This window comes from Lygodium microphyllum, chromosome 17 (assembly GCF_053477565.2).
Source record: "Lygodium microphyllum isolate KBCC chromosome 17, Lygodium_microphyllum_v1.1.10, whole genome shotgun sequence".
Lineage (NCBI taxonomy): Eukaryota > Viridiplantae > Streptophyta > Polypodiopsida > Schizaeales > Lygodiaceae > Lygodium > Lygodium microphyllum.
Genome location: NC_141151.1, coordinates 303,734 through 329,333, shown reverse-complemented (window position 1 = coordinate 329,333; position 25,600 = coordinate 303,734). Strand labels below are relative to the sequence as shown.

The 25,600-nt window shown below is 42.1% G+C and overlaps 1 protein-coding gene across 4 annotated transcripts; it reads left to right on the top strand.

Annotated features, from left to right (window-relative positions):
• Positions 1–6,753: 6,753 nt before the first annotated feature.
• On the top strand, positions 6,754–24,910 carry LOC148021485 (uncharacterized). Of its 4 annotated transcripts, none has more exons than XM_087696878.1 (9): positions 6,754–6,869; positions 7,049–7,100; positions 18,862–18,971; positions 19,423–19,609; positions 22,454–22,630; positions 22,726–22,818; positions 22,948–23,088; positions 23,910–24,031; positions 24,127–24,910. In XM_087696878.1, exons 2-9 carry the CDS (start codon positions 7,080–7,082, stop codon positions 24,200–24,202), a joined length of 927 nt encoding a protein of 308 aa, XP_087553004.1. In that variant the 5' UTR covers positions 6,754–6,869; positions 7,049–7,079; the 3' UTR covers positions 24,203–24,910. The 4 variants fall into 4 exon arrangements, with proteins under 4 accessions (XP_087553004.1, XP_087553002.1, XP_087553005.1 ...); XM_087696876.1 differs by having other exon boundaries at positions 6,797–6,958; XM_087696879.1 differs by lacking the exons at positions 6,754–6,869; positions 7,049–7,100 and adding an exon at positions 18,672–18,716.
• The last annotated feature ends 690 nt before the right edge of the window (positions 24,911–25,600 follow it).

Below are 25,600 nucleotides of genomic sequence, written 5' to 3'. Positions count from 1 at the left end.
TACATATATTTTATATTGATAGTAAAGATATCTTTTCTTGAATGTCCTTGTAGTGTATATTATTTTCTCTCCTTTTCGATATCTGCAAAAAATAAATTACAAATGTTTGTTAGTTAGAAAGTGAGATCTTGATATATATCTAAGTAGATATAATATGATGTGAAAACTTACTCGTTTCTTGTCAAGTTGGAATACAAAGGAGCATGGTAGTTCAATGTCTTCATTTTGTAAATCCATCCTCACTTGATGTAGCGTACATGATTTTCTGATCTTTAAGATTGCAATAATATCCTCGTTGAACCAAATATCAAGATCCACTATAGGATCCTTGCTGAAATCATTAAGATTCTAGTCTAAAGCAACTAGACTACTACCAACAAAATGCCATCGACTATAGTAAAAGCAAGCAATCATATATTTACAAGCTATAGAGTCTTGATCTATCTTACATATAATTTTTTATTCTGTCCTTGTATCCCATCCTTCATCAACAAATTGTATGATATGATCATAAGTTAGTCTCTTCACTGAAAGCATGGTTTTTGTTATTCTTATCTCCATATTAGAGAAGAAATCAATAAATATATTAATATGTATAAATAAAGTAACTTTGCTTAGCCTACTTGAGATATTAGGTTTTAGTGCTTTCTAGATCTCATAAAATATCTTACATCTATAGCCCTCACTAGTAGCTGGACTTGGCAAAGGCCACTCAAAGCTTGAAAATCTGGCAAAGGAAGGAGTTTTATTGATCCCCATTGGCAACGCCGCATAGGAATAACATAAGAATGGTCATAAAAGAATATTCCATTCTCTGCAAGCTCTGTCTTCTTTCTGCCTCTATACATTTCTTCTCCAATTGAACCATGTATAACATCAATAACATCAATAATAGATTCCACTAGTTGCCATTCCTCAAGATTAGAGGGATAGACATCTACAAGACAAACAAATATTATAATGGAAAAACCTAAACCATGTTTAAGAAAGGAAAAACTTTAAGAATCAAATTCTTACAATTTGGTCTATGCATTGGAAGCTTTGAAGATCCAGGTTTCAAACATAGCTCTCTATGCATGAACACATGTTGCACTAGTACCTCTTTGATGCTATTCTTATTTGCTCCAAGCTTAAAATCTCGGATTCTGCCCTTTCAAGCAGAGATAAACGAGCTCTCATGTCTTTGCCTTTTTCCATGTTTTGCTTGTTGCATGGTGATCCAAGTACCTTTGCTAATGATAGTAGGAATCCATCTTCCATCAGTTTGGAATGAGTTAAACACTGATATGGATGTGATTTGGGAGCTTGGATGCCTTGTTGAAGGTCGAATTTCTATATCCATGGTAAAAGAGAGAGATACATGCACAGAGAGAGAGAGAGAGAGAGACAGAGAGAGGACTAGGCTACCATAACGGAGGGAAAAACAATAGAGGAATAAAAGAAAGGAGGGAAAAAACTGAGCGCCATGCTTTTCACCAATTTGAATTTCGATTACATCAGTCATTATCATTAATCTAGAAATATCATTAAATAAAAGTAGCCGAGACTCTATGCCATTAATGCAAAAGATATCATAATCACGAATATAAGAGACTAAAAATACATAATAAAAATACAAATTCGTAATATTATCATATTTATATACTTTTGTAAAATGATTTTTTAATTTTTTTAAAATAGAAGTTCCGTTATGGAGGCTTTGCTCTTATTGGTCTAGAGCACTCTCTCTCCACATCCTAAAAGGCATTTTCGAGACCTCAAAACTCCCCTAATGGGTGATGGCTTGCATGAGAGAGTTGTGCCAACAAGTTTTTTGGCACAACATCTTGGATCGTTAGAAGAACATACCAGAGGGGAGCAAGGACTATATAGTAGCATCTCTGCATGAGGAGTTTCCGGTACCAGCCGCAGCTGATAGGTTTTCTACGGACTGGATGATGGATTGCATGCGTGCATATATGTCACACAGACGATCAGATGCACGCAAGGCACTCAAGAGTGGGGCTACAAAGCCCAAGTGGCTAGATGCGGACGATTGGCACTAACTCAAGGAGGAGGCTATAGATTCTCTAGGACGTTGGAGACAGCAGCGCGAGGCAGCGATGCAACGACTAGAGGCCGGAGTGGTCCATTATCTTGGGAGTGGCAGCCACAGGACATATCTGGAGGACTTTGTAAGTTTTTCTTTTGTTTTGCTTGCTTTTTTTTTGTAATATCCTTTGTACTAACAATCGTGTTTCTAACAGTTGTATTTTGTTTTCTTTGTAGCACTCCATTATAAATCGCCATCCCACCGGCCTTGAGACTTGATATGCAAAGAGACACGGTCTCACTGCATTGATCGACCGATTGTATGGACATAGCGGACCTGTAAGTCACTCATCTTTCTTGTCCATAGTTACCATGTTTAATTAGAATGCATTATTGTATGGTGGACTGATATATAGTTGTTTCTTTTTTTGCAGAGTCCGTTTGATGCTCCTTTGCGGTGGAATGAGGTTTCAGGTGGCGATGATCTATAGCTCACCCTTGGATCCCTTGAGCTCATACACCCTTCTTTTTTGGTCATGTGATCTATGTAGACATTTTCTATGTAGTAGTAGTATCTTGCCATGATTGTACCGGTCACTTTCATTATGCGATCATGTATTTATTTCATGTATTAGTGTTATGATTTAAGTACACTTTGTTTTTATGTACACGAGCATTGTACATATTTTTGAAACTATTTTGTATGGCATAAATAAAGCACATAGTGCTATAGCTGCCCTGCCACAAATTTTGTTACTGTTGCTATTAGCGTTGCAAATTTACTACACACATCGCTATTAGCATCGCAAAGCGTCGTTAGATGCTAATACTGGCTGTTCTATGGCGTCGCCGAAACGATGCTTTTTGTGACAACGAGAGAAAATTTCTTTATTAACATTTTCATCACTTTTAACATCAGTATAAGGCCTATATCTTGTAGTGGACGTGAAGTTCTCTAATTGTTAATAAAACCTGTTCAAAGCATTGACCATTCTCTTAGTTCTTCACACCTAGAAGGGGGAGTGAGAGAATAAGAGTATACTATTGGGAAAAAGAATAGACAAGGGATCAACTAAGTGTTAACAAGTGTGTATCACACATATATACACATACTACACTAAGTATGATATAATGAAATTGTTGTAGAAGCATGGCATTCCATTACATATATGGTTTCTTCCAATAGCTTTTATGTGATTTAGAGTAAGAGCCACGAACTAATTTAATGTGTGAGCCCCATACCATCATACCACATTGATGTGAAGCACTAGAAGTGCCTAGGTGTGTAGCACCTAGTTTCGTAATTCATGGAACATGGAGTGAGATTTTGTAAAAGATTTGGAGGCTTTACATTATACACAAATGCCACCATTGCACCATTCATGTTTGTCACATAAACAAAAGGAATGCAAGCACCCCAAGGGGCCTTGAGCTCCCTCTTAAGGTTTGAAGGTCTTAAGGTCGTTATAGACTTAGGTAGATAGCCATCCATATGTAAACTCAAAGTGGGGTTTGGGTATTGTCATATACATTCAAGTTAAACAAACTTGTAAAGTTTGAAACAAGGTAAATTTTCATACTTAATTACATACCTGGTAAGTTGTTTGAATTTTATGGAGCCTAGTTTTGCTTGGTTTTGTTTCAAGTTGAGTTACAAATCATTTTGATTTTTCTAACACCCACTAACTCATCCTAGCCATGGACACCTTGGATTTTTGTAGGAAAACCAAATATCTATTTCAAATACAACAAAAGTGGAAAAACTCGGTAAGACTTTGATAGTTTAAGCCCAAGCACATTCATAGGAAAAGGATTCACATGCACTTCACTAGCACTTTTTCCATCGCTACACTTGGGGGCTATCTCTTGTTCTTCTTCCAAAAAGGGTGCATGTATAATTGCACCATTAATTGTGCACTATATGGCATGAGGCCGATTGTAGCTATATGTAGCACAAACTTGATGCACATGCACTAAAAGAGAGAGCACCTTTCATTGTGTATGCTCGAGGGTCATGAAGGACTTTACCAACCATGAGAAGGGTGTTTTGTTTTGGGCCCAAGTCAATTGGCCTAGTTTTTTAAAAAAAGAGTGAACATGAGATTTTGGTAGGGTGAGAGGAGAACTTTCCATGTTTCCAGAAAATTGAGGGGAGAGATTAAGAACATCAATTAAAAAATAAACTTGCATGATGCATGACTCACGCACATTTATTTATTCTAGGTATGTCTTCCCAATGTAGACATGAAGTTCATTCAAGCATCATTCACTTAAAAGGTGCATCACATTTCCTCTTATATGCATTGACCAACAAGCATATGTGTTTTATGAGTCATTTCTCAAAGCATTCTTTTATCTAGGAGCATTGCATTATTCTTCCAATAATTTCAACACTACAAATTTTTTTGAGACTCAAAAAAGCTTGAGGGTTTTTTTCCACAAGCAGGGATTAAAAGATTGTGTGTGCCTCACCTTTACAAAGAAACGGCACAAGAACATGTGCAAGAGTAAAAAAAGAAAGATTTGTTAACACATGTGCAAGTCCATAGGAACAAGTAATACAAACCAAAGAAGGAATGGGACCATACTCATGAATTTTTTAAATTAAAAAAAGCCATGGTTAGATTTTAGGGATCTGAAAGGAGTGCAAAGGTGTTCATGGGAACAATTTGCAACATGTAGCCATTAAGGTACACAAAAAGTCTATCGTGTACATATTACCTTTTGAAAAAAAATCAAAAGAAGAGAAAAAGACCACGACTGCATAAGGGATCTCCAACTCAACTCAAGAAAGGACAAGTGTCCAAAGGCCAGCTATGTGAAGAACAACTAGGTGACACTTCCAAAGTTTGAAGGACATAAATACGTATAAAAAGGGGATGCCATGATTGAAGGAGGAAAGTCTTCTTAGGGAAATTTTGTTTCTTTTTTTAATGCAAAAGATAGATGTATTATATAGTAAGATATTTACATCATCCCATACAAAATGTGTGGGAGTAACACGTCAAGCTTTAGCCCACAAAATGAGCTTGACAACATGTTTAAGAGCATTGTCAAATCTAGACATATTCTTGATCATTTGAGTAGCATCAAACAAAATGCTATTACAAAGGCTAACATGAGTCATCATGAAAGGCTTGTAGCAGCCAAAAGCAATGCTATTTCTCATAGACATGATATTCATAAAAACAATCCCCCTTATGACTTTCCACATTTTCTTAGAAATTTCATTCAAGTTGCCATGGTCCTCAAGCAACATCTGTTTCCAACCCACCACATGATGTAAATTAGTCCCTTTCATTATTGACTTGAGTTTCTCCTACAATGCTTGGCTCTCCTAACATTCCTAGAAGAGATGTTTAATTGTTTCTTCTTTCCTTCTACACAAAACACATAACGGGGATATTTGCCTAAACTTGACAAGCTTATCCTTAGCTACAAGCTTGTTAGCAACAATTCTCAGAGTACATTAATTCAGAATGAGGAGGTTTCCCTCTAGGCCTTCTTAAGATGTTTCTTCCAAGTCCTAAATCCTTCACGTGAGTCATCTCAAAAAATTGTTTCTTACAAAGCTTGGAGAGAAGGGAATAGTGGGAGATTTTTAAATGCTTTTAGTGTCATTGACTAGAGAAGGAAAATGAGATTTAAAATTGGAGAAGGAAAAGGAGAGTAGCTTTAAATGAAGAGAGAGAAAAAAGAGAGCTTGTAATTGTGCAAGAAGGAAACATTACTCAATACAAATTTCAAAGACTACACAAAGAGAGAGAAGAATGGTTTCTTATGACTTTGACACGAGGACGTGACACCAAGAGAAATAATCTTAGGGAAGAGGAAGAGCATGATAGTCTACATCTATCTCAATGCCAAAAATGTTATTTATCCTTAAGAAAAGACAAATTTCTATTTTTCTAGTGAGCATTAGTTGTATTCTCTTGAAGTTCATAATTCTTATGATGGTTAAGAACTCTATCCCTTTTCAATTTCAAACAAATATTTCATATGGTTTTTGTGAGTAGACCTTTCTCAAGTTTTAGTGCGGGACAACATTTGCCTTTGTGATCAATTTGACCACTTAAAAAATAAAATTTATCTTATATGGTTTTGAGTTTTTCCTTCTCTTGGATATCCCCTCCACTAACCCAAAATTGTTGTATGCTTTCACAAGCTGCTTTGTGATATTTCATGTGCACATTGGTCGAAGGTTTGTTTCATTTGTCAGCACTCCATGTATTCTGGTGTTGGGTTGTGATAAGGATTTTCCTCGCATACCTCACACCATGGCATTTGCACTTTCACTTTTGTTCGGATACTTGTCAACTTAGGTTGGTTACACATCAAATGACGGACGCAATGTGGGCATGCAATTTTTGAATTTGGTTGTGGGCATGGACACAAAGCCTTTGCACACCAAAAGGACATATTTTGTAAAAAAGTAAAGGATAATATGCTTATAATTATTATGATTGGTTGCAAATGCAAGAAGTGCACCCTTGTCCCTCACTTTACAAACTAAACTAGGCAAGGGAAACTCCCTGCTAAAAGTGGGTGGAGAGTTTACTTGTTTAGTAGGTAGATAATAGGTCTAATTCTCAAGACTCTAGATGTCCAACCCCTAAATAAATACTTTGATTAGTTAACACTTGAAAAGTCGACCTCCGCCAGGTGGCGTGTAACTAGCCTTTAAAAACACGTTTTAAACGACTTTCAGCAATTACCAGGAAATGACCGCCCTCGGCCCTCACAAGAAGTCAGTAAACGCTCCTGCAAGACACACTCTCCTGGATGAGTGTGTAACAGACGTTGCCATTTCTTGATACAACATAACATTTTAACTCATCGTACGTCAAATGCTTTCACGTCGGTGCACATTTGCACTTGTTCACGCAGGTCGCTGAAGCCTCGCGCATATCGTCAGCCGCCATTCCTGGTCGGCGCATGCACAGCAGCGCTTCTCTTTCTTGCTGTTTTTTTTGCATATTCTTCGCAACGATGACCCTGGGTCGTCGTGTTTCTGCAGGTTGTTTGTGTGCCGCTTGAGTATTTTCGCCATGCAGCCGAACATGCAGAAGGTATGTTATGCACTGAAATTGTCACATTTTGACTATCCTGTTAAATCTTGATGTGTCGCTCGAATGTTTTTGCCATTCAAATGGATGTCAAGCAAAAGGTGTGTTATGTGACCTTTTACTATGCTGTTAATCTCTCTGGGCTCATGGCTATGAAAACCGTCTACATTTTTCATGTTATCTGTTAACTTTTTTCTCATCTCCGGGACTGTGAAAACCCTTTTTTTCACATTTCACTTTTTCTGGCCGATATTTTCTTGTTCTGCTTACGAAAATGACGCTAATAAACATGGTTACTTGGTTAAAAGCTCTGCCATAATTCCGGAATTGAGAGCTGAAAATTTATCTTCGATTTGTTCATGTTAACATTGCACGTATCATGGGTTGTATGGGTGCTTTGTATGGGCATTTGAGGGGCCAGCTTTGGTGTGCCCGGCTGTCGTGAATGGAAGCTTTGGTGTGCCCGGTTGTCGTGTTCCATACACCACGTTCTGTGTACCGTTGATCCATTTTCTATGTGCTCTCTTTATTGCCTGAACTCCTGAACTGCTGTGAGTTTGAAGTCTCGGCAGGTACCTATCCTCAATATCCCTTGCTGCATTTCATCTTCTCTATATCTCCCTCATAATGGCCCCTCCAGGTTCGCCTACTGATGACAAGCGAATGACAAGCATGCAGACACTGCCCACTCATCTTCAAGTATTCTGTTGGCGACTTCTTGTATTTGGACTCAAGTTTCAGTGAGGATGCTATCTCTGGGTGCTCAAGATGTTCAAGCTTTAGAGAGGGCTGACCTACAGAAGAAGAAGGTTCAGTGCTATAGAACATTAGCAGCACTGCAGAAGGAGAAGGGGCGGACAAAGCAGAAGGGTAATGACTCCATTGATGAGTCCTCACCATCTTCCAGTCCAGGTTTAGGCTCCAGCCATGCGGTCCCAGTGCTGGCTGTGTGGGCCTCCTTTCTAGCTTGCTAGTGTAGGTGATGCAGGTCATCCTGCATGACTCTCCAATGCTAGAGAGAGATTGTGAGAGGGTGGTGGAGGTGGGGCAGTTGCACCTCATCTGTACATTCCATATAGATGCAAAGGACCTAGAGAACGGTTTTCCCTCTCGCATTGATTGAAGTCTTGCAAATAGAAATCCTGGAACTAGCCAACATGGTTGTAGCTCAAGTGGTTTGAGTGTGTGGGTGTTTACATGGGTGTGCGACTTCAAACCTCGGGTACGCCCTTGCGGCTTTTTTCAAATTTCAAGCCATTCTCCAAAAAAAGAAATCTTGGAGCTAGGATTGACTTCCAAGTGCATAAATAGCATAGCAATGAAGAAATGCATTTCTTTGCTTTGGAAACTTATGAAACGTTTCTTAAAGTAAGAACCATTTCTTTGCATAAAAAGCATCGTTTTTTTTGGGACCGTTGAACAATTTTTTGCACCTCCCTGCTAGAGAGGGAGTGTGAGAGGGTGGTGGAGGTGGAGCAGTTGCACCTCATTTCCATATAGGTGCAAAGGACCCAGAGAAGAGTTGGTGGGCTGAAACAAAGGGGTTACGGTCTGCAAGGCAAGCTAGCTTCCGCCAAGGATCCAATTTATTAGACCATATATTCATGTTGAGGGCATTGATTGAGGAGGGACGATCATGAAGGCAAAAAATCTATTGTTGTTTCGTGGATTTCTGCAAAGATTTTGATACAGTACCACATGCAAGACTCGCAAAGATTGCCAACCGTTGGGGTCCGAGAGGATATGGAGTGGTGTATTTATACATTGTATGAGACAGTGACAGGTAGAGTACAAGTGCTTGGAGGCATAACAGACTCAATGTCTAGCACGATCGGTGTAAACCAAGGCTGTTCGCTCTCTCCTTTGTTGTTTGAATTGTATATTGATGATATTTCGGATTACATATAAAGATGGGGTGGTATGGTAGCCAGCTTGGTTGGGATATTTTATTGATTGGAGTATAGCAAATAGAAATCGTGGAGCTAGGATTGACTTCCAGGTGCATATAGATCTATTAGCATAGATAGCATAGCACCAAAGAAATGCATATTGTTTCTTTGCATAAAAAGCACGGTTTGGGATTGCCTCATAAGTTTTGCACGTCCCCATCCAAACCCCCTTGTGTTAGCTAAAAATGCATTAGCTTTACTTACACAGTCCCAAAACTTGCTTAATTAATGAAGAAACCTTGTTTATTTAAAAGAAACGCGATCCTAGAGAGTTTGTGTCTCATAAGCACAAACCCACTTGGGAGGGCCCAAACTTTCTATAAATATGTATGCTGCTCTCTATTCAGTCTACAATCTCGTTTTTGCAGATTTTAGGTGTTTCAGCTTGCTGCCCACACCTTGTTCGTGGAGGATATCTCAGCCGAAGCTGTCCATTGCTGTCTCCATCGGTTGACGCTTGATTTTCAGCTCTCTTTATACAGTTTGGAGCAGCTTCCAACTAGGTGACTGTTGTTCTTGCACAGACCTGCTACTATAATGCTTGCCACATCATTTGCAGCTTGCGTTTGGCAGTTTTCTCTCTCCTCCAGTTGTCGCCCAGCTTCTATAGGTTGTTGCTAGGTTGTCTAGGTTGCGTCTTGTGTTTGCTAGTGTTTAACATCCGGAGACTGCCTTGTTGTGATTCGGATCCGTTCAGAGTACGACACACTCTCCAACTCATTATCCTTGCCTTGATCCTTGAGATACAGGAGTTTGAGGTTCAGTATTCATTCATTGCATAGTGTGTTTGCTACATGGGCATTGTATATTCAGCAGTTATATCACTTCAGTATTTTTTGTGTTCATTGCCTCTGAGTTACTCTAACCCCTTGTTCGTGGAGAATATCTCAGCCGAAGCTGTCCATTGCTGTCTCCATCGGTTGACGCTTGATTTCTAGCTCTCTTCATACAGTTTGGAGCAGTTCCCAACCAGGTGACTGCTGTTCTTGCATAGACCTGCCGCTATATTGCTTGCCACATCATCTGCAGCTTGCATTTGGCAGTTTTCTCTCTCCTCCAGTTGTCGCCTAGCTTCTGTAGGCTGTTGCTAGGCTGTCTAGGCTGCGTCTTGTGTTTGCTAGTGTTCAACATCCGGAGACTGCCTTGTTGCGATTCGGGATCCGTTCAGAGTACGACACACTCTCCAACTCATTACCCTTGCCTTGATCCTTGAGATACAAAAGTTTGAGGTTCAGTATTCATTCACTGCATAGTGTGTTTGCTGCATGGGCATTGTATATTCAGCAGTTATATTACTTTAGTATTTTTTGTGTTCATTGCCTCTGAGTTATCCTAACCCTAGCTGTGTTCTTTTATCAATCAGTACTTTGTCGTACGATTGTTATTTGTGTTTCTGTGTCAGTGTATTTCTTTACACCTTGTTGTTGTGTGCATTTGTTTTGTGTTATATGAACAAATCATGATGTTTGAGGTCTAAATCATAGTATAGCTTGTCCAAAGACTAAAAGTTGATCTAAATCAATAATGGATCGTAGAAGTGTAACGTGTTATTTTCAATTGGGTCTAGTCTATCATGTTTTATCAATTATGATTGGTTGGATTCTCTTTGTTTAAGAGGGAGTTCCATAGAGGTTAAGAACCTCTTTTCCTAGTTTAAAACTATGAAAACACACTTTATAAAAATACTCATGCTTCCTATTTTATCCCCTCTTGAAAGAAATTTACGAAACATGTTTGTGATGTTTCGTTTCTAAATGTTTCTGGCGTTTTTGGATGCTATGATAGATAGTAAAATTGGCTTCTACTATTAGGTCATATGTAGGTATACTTTGGCGGTTTGCCAAAGTTGGGGAATCCAAGGTCACATATGCTACTGATGAGGCATTGTTGATAGGATGGTCACATATGTTATTATAGAGGCATTGTCGATAGGCATTGAGAGCTCCTATGATTCCTTTCTATTTTTAGAAGCTGGTACGATTGGCATCAACATCAGGTTTTTTTTGAGGCACCTTGGGGGTGGCTTGTGCACCCACTACTTCGGTATCCATAATCTTATTTGATGTCATTGTTGTATGTACTACGATGAGCTATTATCATTGTATACTATATTGTATCAGATCACTCATGATATGAGAGAGGATATTAACGGATACTAATAGTTAATGAGTGAGTCTGTGCATATTCTAATGGATTGAGTAGCAGGGGTATGTTTTCTAGTCATGATATGGTTGCTAGATTTTGGCCCAAGAGGTCCACCTTATAGAACATGTAAAATACCACGTGAGTTCAAAGGAAAGGATACTATATTTAGTAAAATCTCCAAGATTATATTTACAAAAGGTGTTTTTAAATTATAATTTATAAAAAAGTTGTAAGTTTAGTATAAGTAAAGTGAGTCATTTTAAGGCCTTATAGCATGTACAGAAAGGGTATCTCTTAATATCCTTTCAATACACATTATATATATGTTTTCTTATAGGTGGACTCTCTGGGAATTTTGGATGCATGATTTTATGGTCGATTGGCATTTTTAATGTGATTGACTTTCATTTGCTTGGCCCGTTTTGAGTGGCCGACTGATTCATGTTTATGACCTTAAATAGGCCAAGTGCTCCCTTCTCTAGTCGTCCTATAGTGTACGCCTTCGTGAGTTCTTTTGCAATGCTCTTCTTTCTTCATTGTGTCTCTCTTCTCTTGTGTTTGTGTAGTCTATTACAATAGATTCTCATGTTTCCAGCTCTTCATTCTATTCTGATATAACATTCATGGTTGCTAGGGGTTTCAAAAATGGGAAGTATGAAATGGGTTTCCAAAGCTTCACATGAGTTCTTTAAATCATAAGAAACGGATTTCTTTCAAGATGAAAATTATTGAAGTTTGATGTACATGCAATTATACTTCAAGTCCCATGGGCCACAACAAAACATATATTAAACATGATTCAACATTTATACAACATCCAAGTGAACAAACAATAGACCAACAATTTGAATAATATAAATATGGTGCATCATATTCTACGATTTTATTATCTAGATTTCAAATTTCATGAATACAAAAGAAGCATAATGCCATAGATCTGCTCAATCATGTAAATTGTGATCAATATCAAAGTAGCAATAACAATCCGTGTCTATAGGACATCAAAATGAGTCCATGGACCATGTGATATATGAATTATAAAAGCTTTCATGTTCAAACTTCAAATGATAATACCTAAGCACCACTAGCTTCTTGAGAAAACGGCTCCCTGCCCTCACGTGCGCTGCTGCTCCGTCCCCGCCATTGTACCAGCTCTCCCCCTTGGCCTACTGCCCCAGGGCACACCGTTTCTCCGTCTACTCCCCCACCTATTGCTCCATCTACTGCCCCGCCTACTCCCCCCTTGTGGAGCGTTGCCCCTGCCTACCGTTCCCTTCCGCCAGCTCTCCCTGCGTGATCCCCCTACCCAGATCTCCCGCCTGCTGTCGTGCGCCAGCTTTCCCCCTACCCTGATCCTTGCCTCCTCTAATCCTCTGCCTCTTTTGCCCTGCGGCCCCATCTCCCCCTGCCCTGATCCCTCGCCTCCTCTAATCCTCCGTCTCTTCCGCCCTGCGGCTCCATCTCCCCTGATATCGCTAGTGCGTCCCCCCCGCTGACCCGTGGCATGCACCGCCTGCTCCCCGCCATCCCCCCTCCGCCTTTTGTACCGCGACCCCCCGTCTCCCCTCCAGAGCGACCCCCCGTCTTTTCCCCCAGCGCGTAGCACAACCTCCCCTCTGTCCTCCTCTTAGCGCCCCTCGTCAGTCCCTGCCCGACATCAAGCCGTCTGCCCCTCCCCCCGCACGCCTCTCCTCCCCCGCTGCAGACACGATTCTGCCGCCCCATTCGAAAACCTGTCCACCCGCCTGAACCCCCAATGTGCCTTTCCGTCTGAGGAGCTATTTCACCGCCCCTCCGTACTAATGGGCCGAGGGATCTTCATGGTTCGACTCACCTCTGCAGACACAGCCTGTGAGTTAGTGGAGAGCTCGTCCTATGCCTCCACGAAAGGGGTCATCTATATGGTTTCTTGGTATAACGGCTTCACAGTGGAGTCATTTGTGCTCCACAACAGTTTTCTCAGACACATCCTCACCCTACTGTTTCTTGGACACATCCTCACCCTACTGTTTCTTGGACTGGCAGTAGAATACCGCCAATTAGTAGAGGATTTTGGTCGGCTTTTTGGCACAGTTCTCCCTGCTTCCTTCGCAGATGCAGTGACAGCTGCAGGAGTCCCAAAGGTACGGGTGGCCGTGAAAGACACAAAAAGTATACCAAAGTTCCTGGAGATTGAGGTTGGAGGTCACTAGGTCATTGTGACTGGGCAACCAAAGCAGTGCCTACCTGCCATGACTTTGGACATCATGCAACAGACTATACGCGTTGCGAGGCCAAGGTGGCTCCGATGACGGGCCCATAGGTGGACGCCGACGGCTTCATATGGGTCCAGAGACGACAGAGAGGGAGATGGCGGGGGGATCCGCAGCCAGCGCCTTAGTCGCAGCCTCGACAGCAGGGCGCAGAAGAGTGAGCAACGCCCCCTCGATAGAGCACTCCGCAACCCCCCCTGTCCGTCCCACCCGGCATTATCGCAGTTCCCCACAGCCACCACTCGCGCCACAGACCACCCCACCTGAGATCCCACAGCCCCCACACCCACCCTCCACCACCTCCTAGGCTCCTCCCATTGACCTTGACCCACAGCCCCCCCCTTCCAGGGCCACCAACCCCTGCCCACACCCGCCACATACTTTCGACCATCCCACCATCCCTCGACCCTCTTCTCCCCCACCATCTCCCTACCGAGCACCCACCCTGATCCGCACCCGTTGTAGGTGATCCCCCCAGACCCACTCCCGCTCATCCCACAGGAGGGTATGAGCCACACATGCCTACATCCTCCTCGCACCAGTAGTCTCCCCCCTCCCACACAGCCACTAGCTCATCTGCCCGTGTCGCCCATCACACCTTTCCAAGACAGGCATAGCTGTTGCCACGAGTTTTTCCGCAGTGGCCCGTGGTCCTACTTGAGAGTTGTGAAGCGCAGAGTGTTTCCACTACCTTTAGAGTTGGGGATCTTTGTGGTTCGCAAGTCAAGGAGGGGCAAGGTCCATCTACTAGCACCACCGGATGGACCAAACTACTCTTTCTTCTTTCAGTCCTCTCACTCAGGGGATTGGACGACGACACAGATAGAGGAGTTGAAGAGTTAGGTGGCGGACCACATCTCCCAATGAATGGGGGAAGAAGGACAAGCACTGTTTGCACAGCAATGGCCTGGTAGCATGATGGACATTAATTGGTGGGCTGGTGCCGAGGTTCTACACTTGAGCATTATCTTTCGAGCCCTACACAGTGGAGGGCTCCGAGGGATGTGATCGAGTGGCCTGTGGCATAGGCGGCCCGTTTCTATCAGCGCATGGTCACGACTCTCAGCGTGGTTGATAGATACACTGATTGTACCACCTGGAGCATCTATCACCCCTATGGTCCGGTCGAGGGTCACCATAGGGGACTGGAGTTCGCCGTCCAGACTTGTGGCAAAGCGTACTTGTATGCCCCATAGTTTCTCATCCTCATCAGCAGCTTCCACACCGAATAGATGTTTGTTCGGTCAGTCGTAGGTTTCTCCATGAGCTTACACCTTGCCAGCTGGAATGTGAATAGCCTCCACTACAGTGGGGCACGTGGATCCAGGAAGTTGATTGTTCGGCAGGAACTACAGCTTGGCCTTGCCGGACGGATCGACATTTTACTTTTACAGGAGCACAAGCTCACCCCCTCCTAAGCCCAACGGGTAGGGAAGGTACTCCCGGGCAGCTCGCACACTTACTGGGAGCACACCATAGACGCCCATGGCAGGAGTGGAGGCGTATGCACCTCTATTGGCCCGAGTCTCATCGCCTGCGTACGAGACCACGGGACAATAGTGGCACAGAGGGTTCTATGGGTTAGATTGGATATTGGGGACGCATGCGTGGGAGTCCTCAACTTCTATGCCCTTACGAAGGTTAGGGCACGCAACAGGTTCTGGGTGATCGCGGATGGACTCCCAGAGGTGGACTCTTGGATCTTTGGAGGAGACTTCAACAACCTGGAGGCTTTGGAGGACCAGCAGGGTAGAGACAGAGACTATCAGGGCATGATCGGGGAGGAGCAGGAGGCATGGGAGGTATTTCTATTGGTAGTAGGTGCACATGACGCCTGGAGAGACCTTGCCTTCCACAGGAGGGAGAGGTCGCTAGACTTCTCTTGGGGATACAGGTGGCTAGGTGGAGTTCTGCTGGAGCGGTTGGACAAGTTTTATGTGGGAGAGTGGGGAGGCTCTCTTGGGGGCCAGATCGGGCAGTTGGCGGACACCACATTGTCTGATCATTGCCCGGTTCTCCTGACACTAGATTCCCCAGCATTTGCCCTAGACCCTCGATCTTGTCGGATCCCTGACTCGATCTATAGGAGGGAGGACCGAGGTAGATAGAGTAGCTCTGGACTAGGGAGTGGGGCAGGAGGGACCGGATGGCAGAGGAGGTTGCAGAGGTCCTAGCTGAGTTGAGCAGAATTTGCCAAGAGGCAGCCATACAGGCCAGGCAGTAGATCTGGAAGGAGAGAGCGCTCCGGCGGGACCTTGCAGCCACGCAGAGATTACTACAGGAGGCACCAAGGGACCCCACTCTCCACACACAGGAGGTGAGAGTGCGAGCAGCCATTGCTAGCCTAGAGGACTAGCGCTTTGAGTTCTCTTTCCGCACCTCAGTAGCTTTTAGGGTGCGGAAGGGGGACATGATGTGCAGGGAGTTTTTCCAAGTGCACTAGCCTTGCACCTCAGGAGTGCAGATATGCAACCTTCGAGATCAGTATGGGAGGACTCGTTCAAGCCCAAACGAGGTGATGGAGATTACCATTGACTACTACAGACGCCTTTTCCAGGAGGAGACAGCCTCAGCTAGAGGACAGAGATGTAGGTAGCAAGTCTAGGATCACATCCCGTCCCTTGTCACAGAGGAGATGGGACGCCCCCTCCTAGCCCCCTTCATAGAGAAGGAACTAGAGGAGGCTTTCCATACACAGGATAGGCAGAAATGCCCAGGAGAGGATGGCCTCTCTAAGGCCTTCTTTACTACCTACTGGGAAGTGGTGAAGGACCCCCTACTGATGGCCTTCCAAGAGATCTTCACTTCAGGACAGATGCCAGGGAGCCTTTCGGCAGGCCTCATCAGTCTTCTCCCAAAAGGGGGAGACCGATTGGAGCTTTCCCAGTGGAGACTGATCACCTTATTGTCAGTGGCCTATAAGGCACTGGCAAAGATGATTGGTAGGCGACTACGCCCCGTGCTGCCAGACATCATCCATGATACACAAACAGGCTTTGTCCAGGATAGGAGTATCCTAGACAATGTATTCACCTTCTTTGAGGCGACAGAGTGGGCTCAACATAGTGGGCAGAGACTGGCCGTACTACTCTTGGATTTCGAGAAAGCCTATGATAAGGTGGACTGGGATTTCCTAGAGGGCACCATGGTAAGGTTGGGTTTCCCTAGGCTTGGATTTGCGGGGTTGTTGCACTTTACAGATCGGACACCAGTAGGGTTCTCATAGGTGGTAGGCAAGTGGAGGAGTTTCAGTTGGAGAGATCGGTCCGGCAGGGCTGCCCCTTGGCCCCGTACCTGTTCCTACTCTTTGCAGAGGCGATGTCTCACTTTCTTAGGTCCCGTGTGAGCGGATTACGCGGCCTCCGACTTCCCGTGAGAGAGGAGATTGAGTTGCTAGACTCAGAGTATGCAAATGATACAGCACTCTACATAGAGGACGATGAGTTGATGTTGGAGAGAGAGAGGCTGGCTCTTGAGGTGTTTTGTTCCGTAGCGGGAGCGAAAATCAATTGGTGAAAGTCGGTTGGCTTCCTCACAGACCCGGACTCTAGCACGAAGTGGGGCGTCCCCCTAGGATTTAGATGGGTGAGCATGGGGTCTCGCACTTGCCAAGGATCTATTGCCCCTCTAAACAGCAGCCGCAGCAGCAGTCATCAAGCGAGTCATTGCCACGTGCATGTAATCCCCCAGCCCAGCTAGCCTTTGATGTTGTTGGTAGAGTCATTACTTCGTGGGATCGCAAGTATCCATGTCCCTTTGCCCACTCTATAGATGCACCTTTCTCCTTGTGGGCCAATCCTTAGAGATCCAATCCCTTTGTAGTACTGGGAGACTTCTTTGAAGATGGTGTTTTGGAGACATTGGCAGCAAAAGCTCAAGCCCGTGTAATGAAGTCTTGTTGAAACCTTAATCTAGTTTCGGTGTGTTTCTTGCACTCTTGTTCCCTTGTATCTATTGAACTTGTTGTACCTAGTCTATGCATAATGGCCTAGAGCCACCCTGCATCTTGTAATCTTGTAAAATTGTACTTTTTGGTAATTAATACAATTACCTATTATGAAAAAAAAGAGAGAGAAGAAAGAAAGAAAGTCATATTAACGTCTACAAAAGGTTAGATTGGCCTATGAGACCAAATGCTGCATCTAAAAAGTCTGGGAATTTTCCCAAGTCCCAAGAGAGAGGGGCTTGGGGGAGAGAGAGAGAAGAAAGAAGGGAAAAAAAGGAGGAAAGAAAGAAAGTTGTAGGCTTGGGGGAGAGTGGCAAAAAAGGGCCTGTTTTTTCGTAATAAATCCTATGAATACATATGGTATAGTATCGTACGGATTAATCTGTGTTACCTACGGAGACCACCTTGCTTGGAGGTCTCTATCGGCCCAATGTACACTCACATAAGCTGTGTGTTGCTGCCTGCCTTCTCTAATTGGTGGTTTCAGCACTCCAAATCGGTGCCCAGTGGATGTCACATTCTGACTACCCCCTTGGCCACACTCACATGAAGTCATTGGTTGTTGGACAGCTTTGCTTTTGATCATCTTGTATACACGTCCATGCAATTACAACATTCATTCATTTGCTTCTAAGTTATTTTTCTTCTCTGTTTGCATTTTTGGATTTTTGTTTGAGTTATTGTGTTCTAGTCAGGTTAATACATTTTGTGATTTCTCAGTGCAAACCCTAGCATATCTTCACAAGGGGCATGATACTTACAACTCACCAATTTCTTCCAGAGAGTGACCACACACACTGCACCTGCACTGAGGGGGGTAATAGTTTGGAGGGTTGAGGAGATCAAACTGGCACTCTGATGATGGGTGTAGGGATACCAGACATAGAAGGCTACACCAGAGAGAGATGAGGGAGATCCATTAGTGACATGAGCAATACTTGACAGAGCTGAGTGATCAAACCAGATGCTATCCCTACACTATTGCTCCCAGATGTACAATGTACCACTGTTCTTGACCTGGTGGAACTAGTCATCAACATATCATTATTCAGCCACAGCTAGCCATGTATTGCTCCATACATCCACCCCATCCTCTTCTTGTTGTATCCCTATATGGGCACTGCATGGTGCTTCACTTAAACATTCTTTGCATAGAATGTCATTGATCATTTAGCACATCACACTCGGATGTCTAGTGATGATTGCCATTGTATGTGGGTTTGTCTGAGAGGCCATTTTCGGCCTCAGCAGATGTTAATATATGTTTCTTTCTTTCTTGTAGGGATAATGCTGTTGTATTCTGAATTAAGTGAACCAATCCTGAATGGTTTGTTTTCTCACTTCATACCTTCTTTGTGAGGGTACCACTCTAAAGTCCTAGCACAAAAATTGTTTAAAATAACAAGCTTCCAATTCTGCCACTGTAAAATTTCTCATTTGTCTAACTATTAAGTGTTGTTATGTCTGCTCAGCACATCCCCAGCACCAGTTCCCTTTTTGTTGGTCCAGATGAAAGTTTTGGTGGTGATCAGTGTCAAAACCTGGTCTCTAGAAGATTTGCAGACATACAGCTGGATCATGGGTAAGCCTGCAGTTCCAAATACATCTTACTTCTTTTACTTGAAATAACCCTTAAAATTGATTCTCTTCCTTGACTAGTTTTTCCACTTCAGTTTAACCTCTTGTTTCTCACAGTACTATGGGTTAGCTCTTATAGGGCTTACTGTTTTCCATTCAATGATTGATTTCATTCTAATAGTATTCTTTTTAACTTCTTCAAAGCTTATCATCTTTAAAAAAAGTTGATTAACAATAGCCCAAGCAAAAACTCAACACCTTAGTTTGGTTAGTGAGCTCATCTGCAAAGTTTCACCTGCAAATCCCACCTCAGTATTTCTTAATGTAACCTACACTAATGTAAAATTCTGAATTCTAAATTTTGTAACCTAAGCTACTGATATGGTCATGTATCACATATTTAAGCCTTGTTTCAGAATCTTGTTTAATTGTTTTCCAAATCTTTGTTAGAGCAGGGATGAACCAGCAGTCTTTCTCAAGCCTGGACATAGAAGCATGCCAGGTGAAAATGAGTTTTTGCATTCCACCTCTTTTGACTCCTCAGATGATGAAATGCTTCCGTCAAGATTACCGAAAGGAGTTTTGGAGTTGGGCAATCGTGCATTATCAGAGAATGACTCATCAGATAATACTGAAATTGATGTAAGCATATTGCTCAGCTCTCTAAGCACATTGCACAATCTGCGACATTAAATACATAGTGAGTGACATAATGTTACTGCACGCATAATCAGTTGCGTGAAGGTGCAAGACTGAAAAGTAGGAACTCTCATTTTGGGGTCTAGAATGATTTTTTAAATTGGATTGGCTCACTAACTGATGTTAACATGCAACCACACTCCACGTAGCCTACAAAAGCTATTCATGTTGTACAATCTTCTTCAATAGATGCATAACACTCTTCCATGTGACATAGCATATAACTACATCTATAACGAGTTGGCTGGATGAGGACCGGAGGCTCTCTTTGACATAGAACTTCACCTAACACAACCAACAACACACAACCCAAAGCACACAAATGTGGAATTGCGCCACTTCGCTATTGTATAAAATGACATGACGAGAGGGACTTCTTGTTTCAGGTTTTTCTTGTTGAGAAAGTGGTTGAAACTCGAAAATAAGTTGGTCTCAGAGTAAAAGGTGAAGTTTAGGCAAATTAGTTTAAAAGAACTATCATGAGGAGTCACTTCTTTTTGGGACACCTAAAGGCGTAACATTCTGGCTTCTCAAAAAACTATGTTCTCTTGGAATTGCACCACTTCACTATTGTATAGAATGACATGATGAGAGGGACTTACAGGCTTTCCAGGCTTGTTTCAGGTCTTTCTTTTTGAGAAAGTGGTGGAAACTCAAAAAATAAGTTGGTGTCGGAGTAAAAGGTGAAGTCTAAGCAAATTTAGTTAAAAGAACGACCATGAGGAGTCGCTTCTTTTGGGGACACCTAAGGGCTAACATTCTGGTTTTTCAAAAAACTATCTTCACTTGGAATTGTGCCACTTTGCTGAGTCATGTTTGGTTAAAGAAGTGCATTGATTTTCCCACTCTTTACACTAGGTTCATGATTACTAATCTTGAGTTCTGCTGGGCTGGGCAGTTTTTAAACATGACCATTTCCATAACTTAGCACTTAGTGCGCATTGGAATCAACTCAGCTGTTGGTACTTGTCCATGTTTGGCTTCACAGTTTGTCACAGCCTTGTTGAGAGCAAAACAGACCTCTGAGCAAGATTTCTGAGCAAAGGAAAAACCAAGCAAAGCCCGCCAAAAAATGACACACAGGTTAACACCTACTTAAAAGACTCACCAATAATACTAAGTCAATTCTATAAGAATTGAAACTTGAATCTACTAAAACGTAGGAGCTAGGAACTAAATTCACTTAAGCATTACTTTGGCATCCAAAATTGCTCTATGAAAACAATACTCGCTATGCTGTAATTAGCAATTCAGAAGTGCCAAGAATGCTTGCTATGCTATTGAAAGCGATTCACGTACACACTTAACAAGAAGACACAAAATACAAACCCCTCTCAAATTTGTGAGAAGATGTATGAAGGTGTTGATCCACGAAGCAACGGACAAAAGAAACTCCTTCCATTGCTCATATGCAAGAAAAAGGGAACATGGCGAAAAAGGGTTGATTGCATGCTCCTTGAGTTTGCCAAATTGGGCTTTGAATGAGGGAGAAACGACATTTCTGGGCAAGTATTATTTGCGTCAAAGAAGGCATGGAACAAAGCGAGCACCTTTAAGTTATATCTGAGTACCACAGTGGATGTCCCACTGTGCGAGGAGTCTCTTCCAAGATGTCATCCAAGGTAAAAAGACTGAAATATTGCATGACTTGGTGATGTTTTTATAATGTGAATGCCATACACAAGTGTCTGAATGTTGATGCAAGGAGTGCAAGGAATCTTCCGGGTGCCTCCCAATGGGCGACATCTACATTGGGGATGAGTGTGATTCGTCATTGACAACAGGGTGTAGGTTCGATGAATGTAGTATCTCTTTATAGAAGATCATCCTTCTGTTCAAAACCATACAAGTCCAAATGAAAATACATGCTCAGTTTCATGCACTTGAATTATGTGCCCAGTTTGACTGTCACAAGTCTTTCAAAGGAATGTTGGATCACACACCATGTTTTGGTGGGTTTCACTCCATTTTATCCTTGCTCAGAAAACCTGGCTCAGAGAAATGGTATATTCCCTGTTGATAGTTGAAGAAACACTCGCAGTCACAAACGGGAATTCACTTGATATTTCTGACTTTTTTGTACACATTATCTTTATCATACTTGTGCAGCACCACCTTGTCTGATTCTCCTGATCAGGTTTTGACAAGGCAATTGGAAGGTTTTGACAATAAATTGGGAGTACAGTACTCAATCAAGCTGCTGACATGAAAAACCAGATATCCAGCTGATTGCTCCAACTGAAGATAATTGGTGTCACGAACTTGTAAATGTTCTTGAATGGTCCCTCCTTGCTAGTTGGCAACTCTGGAGACATCTCTCCAACTCTCTCAACCTTTGCTTTTGGATTTGGCGACCGGATAATTATTATCTGCCCTCTTATCTGATTCTAGTTATCCTTCTGACCATGGGCCAAGTAAGTCAACCCCTAAACAAATGCTGCCACCAGTTATGTACAATAGCTTTGACAAGTGAGAAAATTGTAAAGATGAAGCTGTTGCAACAAGCCGACAATGTCTTCAAGGAAACACATGGGTTTCTGGTCTACGTGACTGCCATGCTATGTTGCATGATATTAGGTAGTTTGATTAACTTCTATTGTTGAAATAAACTGTTGGTTGGATGACTGAACTAATTGCTCTCACCTATGCCAAGTCCTTTCACTTGCATCTGAGGGCTTAGGAAATGATCAGTTTTTCGCTTTCGTTCGTTATATGCTAATATGATAGCGCTCTATGAATGCTCACTACATGATTAAATCCTGTTTATCTTTTGTTTGGGGATAGTAGGGAACAGAGGAAAGAAAAAACTTGTTCGAGTTCATCAGATGTTACAAGCCACGGGAAACTGAATTAAGAACAATTTTGCGTCCTTTTGTTCCAGACTACATACCGGCAGTAGGTGCAGTGGATGAATTTATAAAAGTGCCCCGTCCAGATGGTCTACCAGACTACTTAGGTCTCAAGGTGAGTAGATTAGGGTGCTAGTAAGCGTGTTTCTATTTAAAATATCTGCATTGTCTGTATCTAATGGGTCTGTCACACAAACAAACATGGTGCAGGTCTTGGATGAGAGTGGATCCAATCAAAGTGATCCTGCTGTAATAACTCTGCAGCTTCGAGCATCAACAATGCAATCTAGTCAGAGTGTTGAGGTCAGCTTGTAACCTTTTGGTAGGACTAGTGTTTCAGCACCTACTAGATGCCACACAGGAAACAAGATCTTCAGAAACTTATCAAAGATAAAAGATAAAGTAGTACCAACCTATATGTTAATGCTATAGGTTGCAACAGTTGAAAATCCAGAACAAAATCCTAAAAAGGTGGATGCATGGATTGAAAGTATGAAGAGCCTCCATCGACTGAAACTCCCATCAACTGTTACGTTCTCAAAACCAATGCCTGATATGGAAACATTGATACAGGTGAATATGTTTATAGCTTGAACGTGCTTCTCAGTGTGAAGTTGAAACAAAAACTAGTCAATTTTTGTGTTGCTGAACACGAACATGAACATGTATAGCAAATCGGTATATCTATTGGGAGCTCCTGAATGGGCAATATACATAGAGAAAGATCTGTGCGGTACAAGAGAAGTGTTTGAACTTGGACATCAAAAGTGAGCTTGACGTAGAACAAAAAGCTGAATGATCGCTGTATATGGTGTTCAGAAAGCTTATGTATGCAACTTTGATACGCGGGATGAGAGACTGGCAATCTCAGAGTCGGTGTGATGAGAGCAGACACTTATTAGCAAGATTCCTCTGGAGTGGCATGCCTCAGTGATAGGGTCCTTCTCTAGAGGTTACTTTGGTTGGAGCTTTTGCAGAAGAGGTGTGATGAGAGCAGACACTTAGGAAGATTCCTCTGGAGTGGCATGTCTTAGTATAGGGTCCATCTCTGTCTCTAGACATGACTTGGGTTGGATTAGATATGAGAATTTCTTGTGGTCTTTTCCAGAGTGCTGGGCCGCAGGTTCCCTTCTTGGCTACAGGTGATGGGCAGCTGCAGATGCAGATACTAATATATGCATCAGAGGTCACAAAGTGTTTCAAGCAATGCACGACATTCTCCTAACATCGTAGGCATATTAGATCAACGGGGTATAAAGTTGTTGCTGTCGATATAGACAGAAGGAAATCCACATTAAAAAGAGATAGCTACTGGAAATTAATTCTCCTCTCTTAAAAGAAGAAAAACTTACGAACTCGCTGTATTTGTTGTTGGCTTGGCAATGTTTTTGCAGGCATTACCAACAACAACAGAGAATGCAATCATTGAATTACAATCAACCACTGACACAACACCATCAGAGATGGAACTGACCTCATTTGTGGATGAATGTTGCTCTTTTCTCGGGATTCCTGTGTAAGGAATTTGACATTAAATTTCAGCAGTCTTTCTAGTTGGAGGTGGTGTTGGAGCATGAGCTTCATTCAACTTCTCCTTTGCCTACCTTGCAGGTATAAAAGCCGCGTGGAATCACTTCATTGTATGTTCGCTCTTTTCTTAGATCTAAAGAAGAAACCTTTGTTATAAGATCACTCGGCATAGCTTCACTTGCACAGGATAAAACAGAAGAACAAGACATGGTGGATTGATTTGTTCCCAGTAGAAGCTTTCACAAGAAGTACCATTGATTGTGATGCATAATTTCCTTGCCTTACTGCAGCTGTTAGCACAGATGTCACAAGTTGGCTTCATTTGTTGACACATCCCAAGTATGTGTATTACATTTAAACTTTTTGGTAGTGGCTTTAGAAGCATTGGCCTCTTAACCAATAACATGGCTACTTGCTTACATATTAGTTTCATCCCCCAGGGATTTGAATCAGCAGCTATACATTTCTCAGTTGATCAAAGGTATCCCAAGTTTTTGTTTTCTTCATACTACTCGCTAGGACAATTTATGAAAAACATTGTGAAGTTAAGAAAGCAATAACTTCAGTCACTCTTAAGGCAATGCCACAAACTTTCCATAGGAATCCAAAATAAGCACCGTTCATATTCTAGTAATGGATATGTGAATTCCCTAATGAGATTTGTATTGTTCTATGGCAAGTTGCATGTGAGATGAATATTTATCATGAGCAATGTTTTATTCCAGAAATATCTATTCCAAAACTTCCCATGGTAGATGTGCTATATGTGGAGCATTGTTTCACATGATCTTTCTTGAATAGTAGATCTATGAAGAAATCCCTCAAATGTTAGAAGTTATGAACGCTTTCATGTATAATACAAGATAAAGTTGGGCTAATTGACAATGCAATACCACCTTTCTTAAGGATATCTTTTCTAGCCGAAGATGGCAGACGAGTCTTTTTTTTTCACTTTATTTGAGAGCAGTGTCCTTTTGATGAGGAGAATCACTATTTGGCTACGTCATTTTGTAATAAATATATAATTAAATTACAAGGATGTTATCACATAATTCTTTCAATTATATAATAATCACCACTTGCATCAGTAGTATCCATGTATTATAGATCTAACATTTCTTATTGCTTTTGGCTCACCCATAACTTTTGGTAAATGTAATTGGGCTATGTTATGCTAGGAAAAATGGCCTTCATGATTTTATCCATAAGTGTGTATATCTTGGGATAGAGCCATCTTATGATGGCAGTGATGCATGGCATTTAGTTTCTACTAGTTTTATGTGGAGTGTAATTTCATGCATTGACTTGGTGAATATAATTTTGAGGCATGTTAATAAAAGCATAATTAGGTAACAAGGGTTGCGAGAGTGTGTAGTATTCATTGACTGCGAGTGGGCATTTTTGGAATGAATTGGAATCCATTAGTAGGCTTCCATATTCACTAGAGGCACATTTATTTTCTTTGATTTTTTCTTGAGAGCCACCTATGATGGGTGAATGGCTTGCAAGCTGAAAATTTCTCACCCATTTACCTCATTGCTAAGATTGAAGGTAA

Excerpts from the sequence above, each read along its gene's own strand:
- LOC148021485 (XM_087696878.1), top strand. The coding sequence starts at position 7,080 with ATGCAGCCGAACATGCAGAAG. Across the intron at positions 18,972-19,422 it reads GACATACAGCTGGATCATGG|GGATGAACCAGCAGTCTTTC; the intron begins GTAAGCCTGCAG and ends TTGTTAGAGCAG. Across the intron at positions 22,631-22,725 it reads CAGACTACTTAGGTCTCAAG|GTCTTGGATGAGAGTGGATC; the intron begins GTGAGTAGATTA and ends AACATGGTGCAG.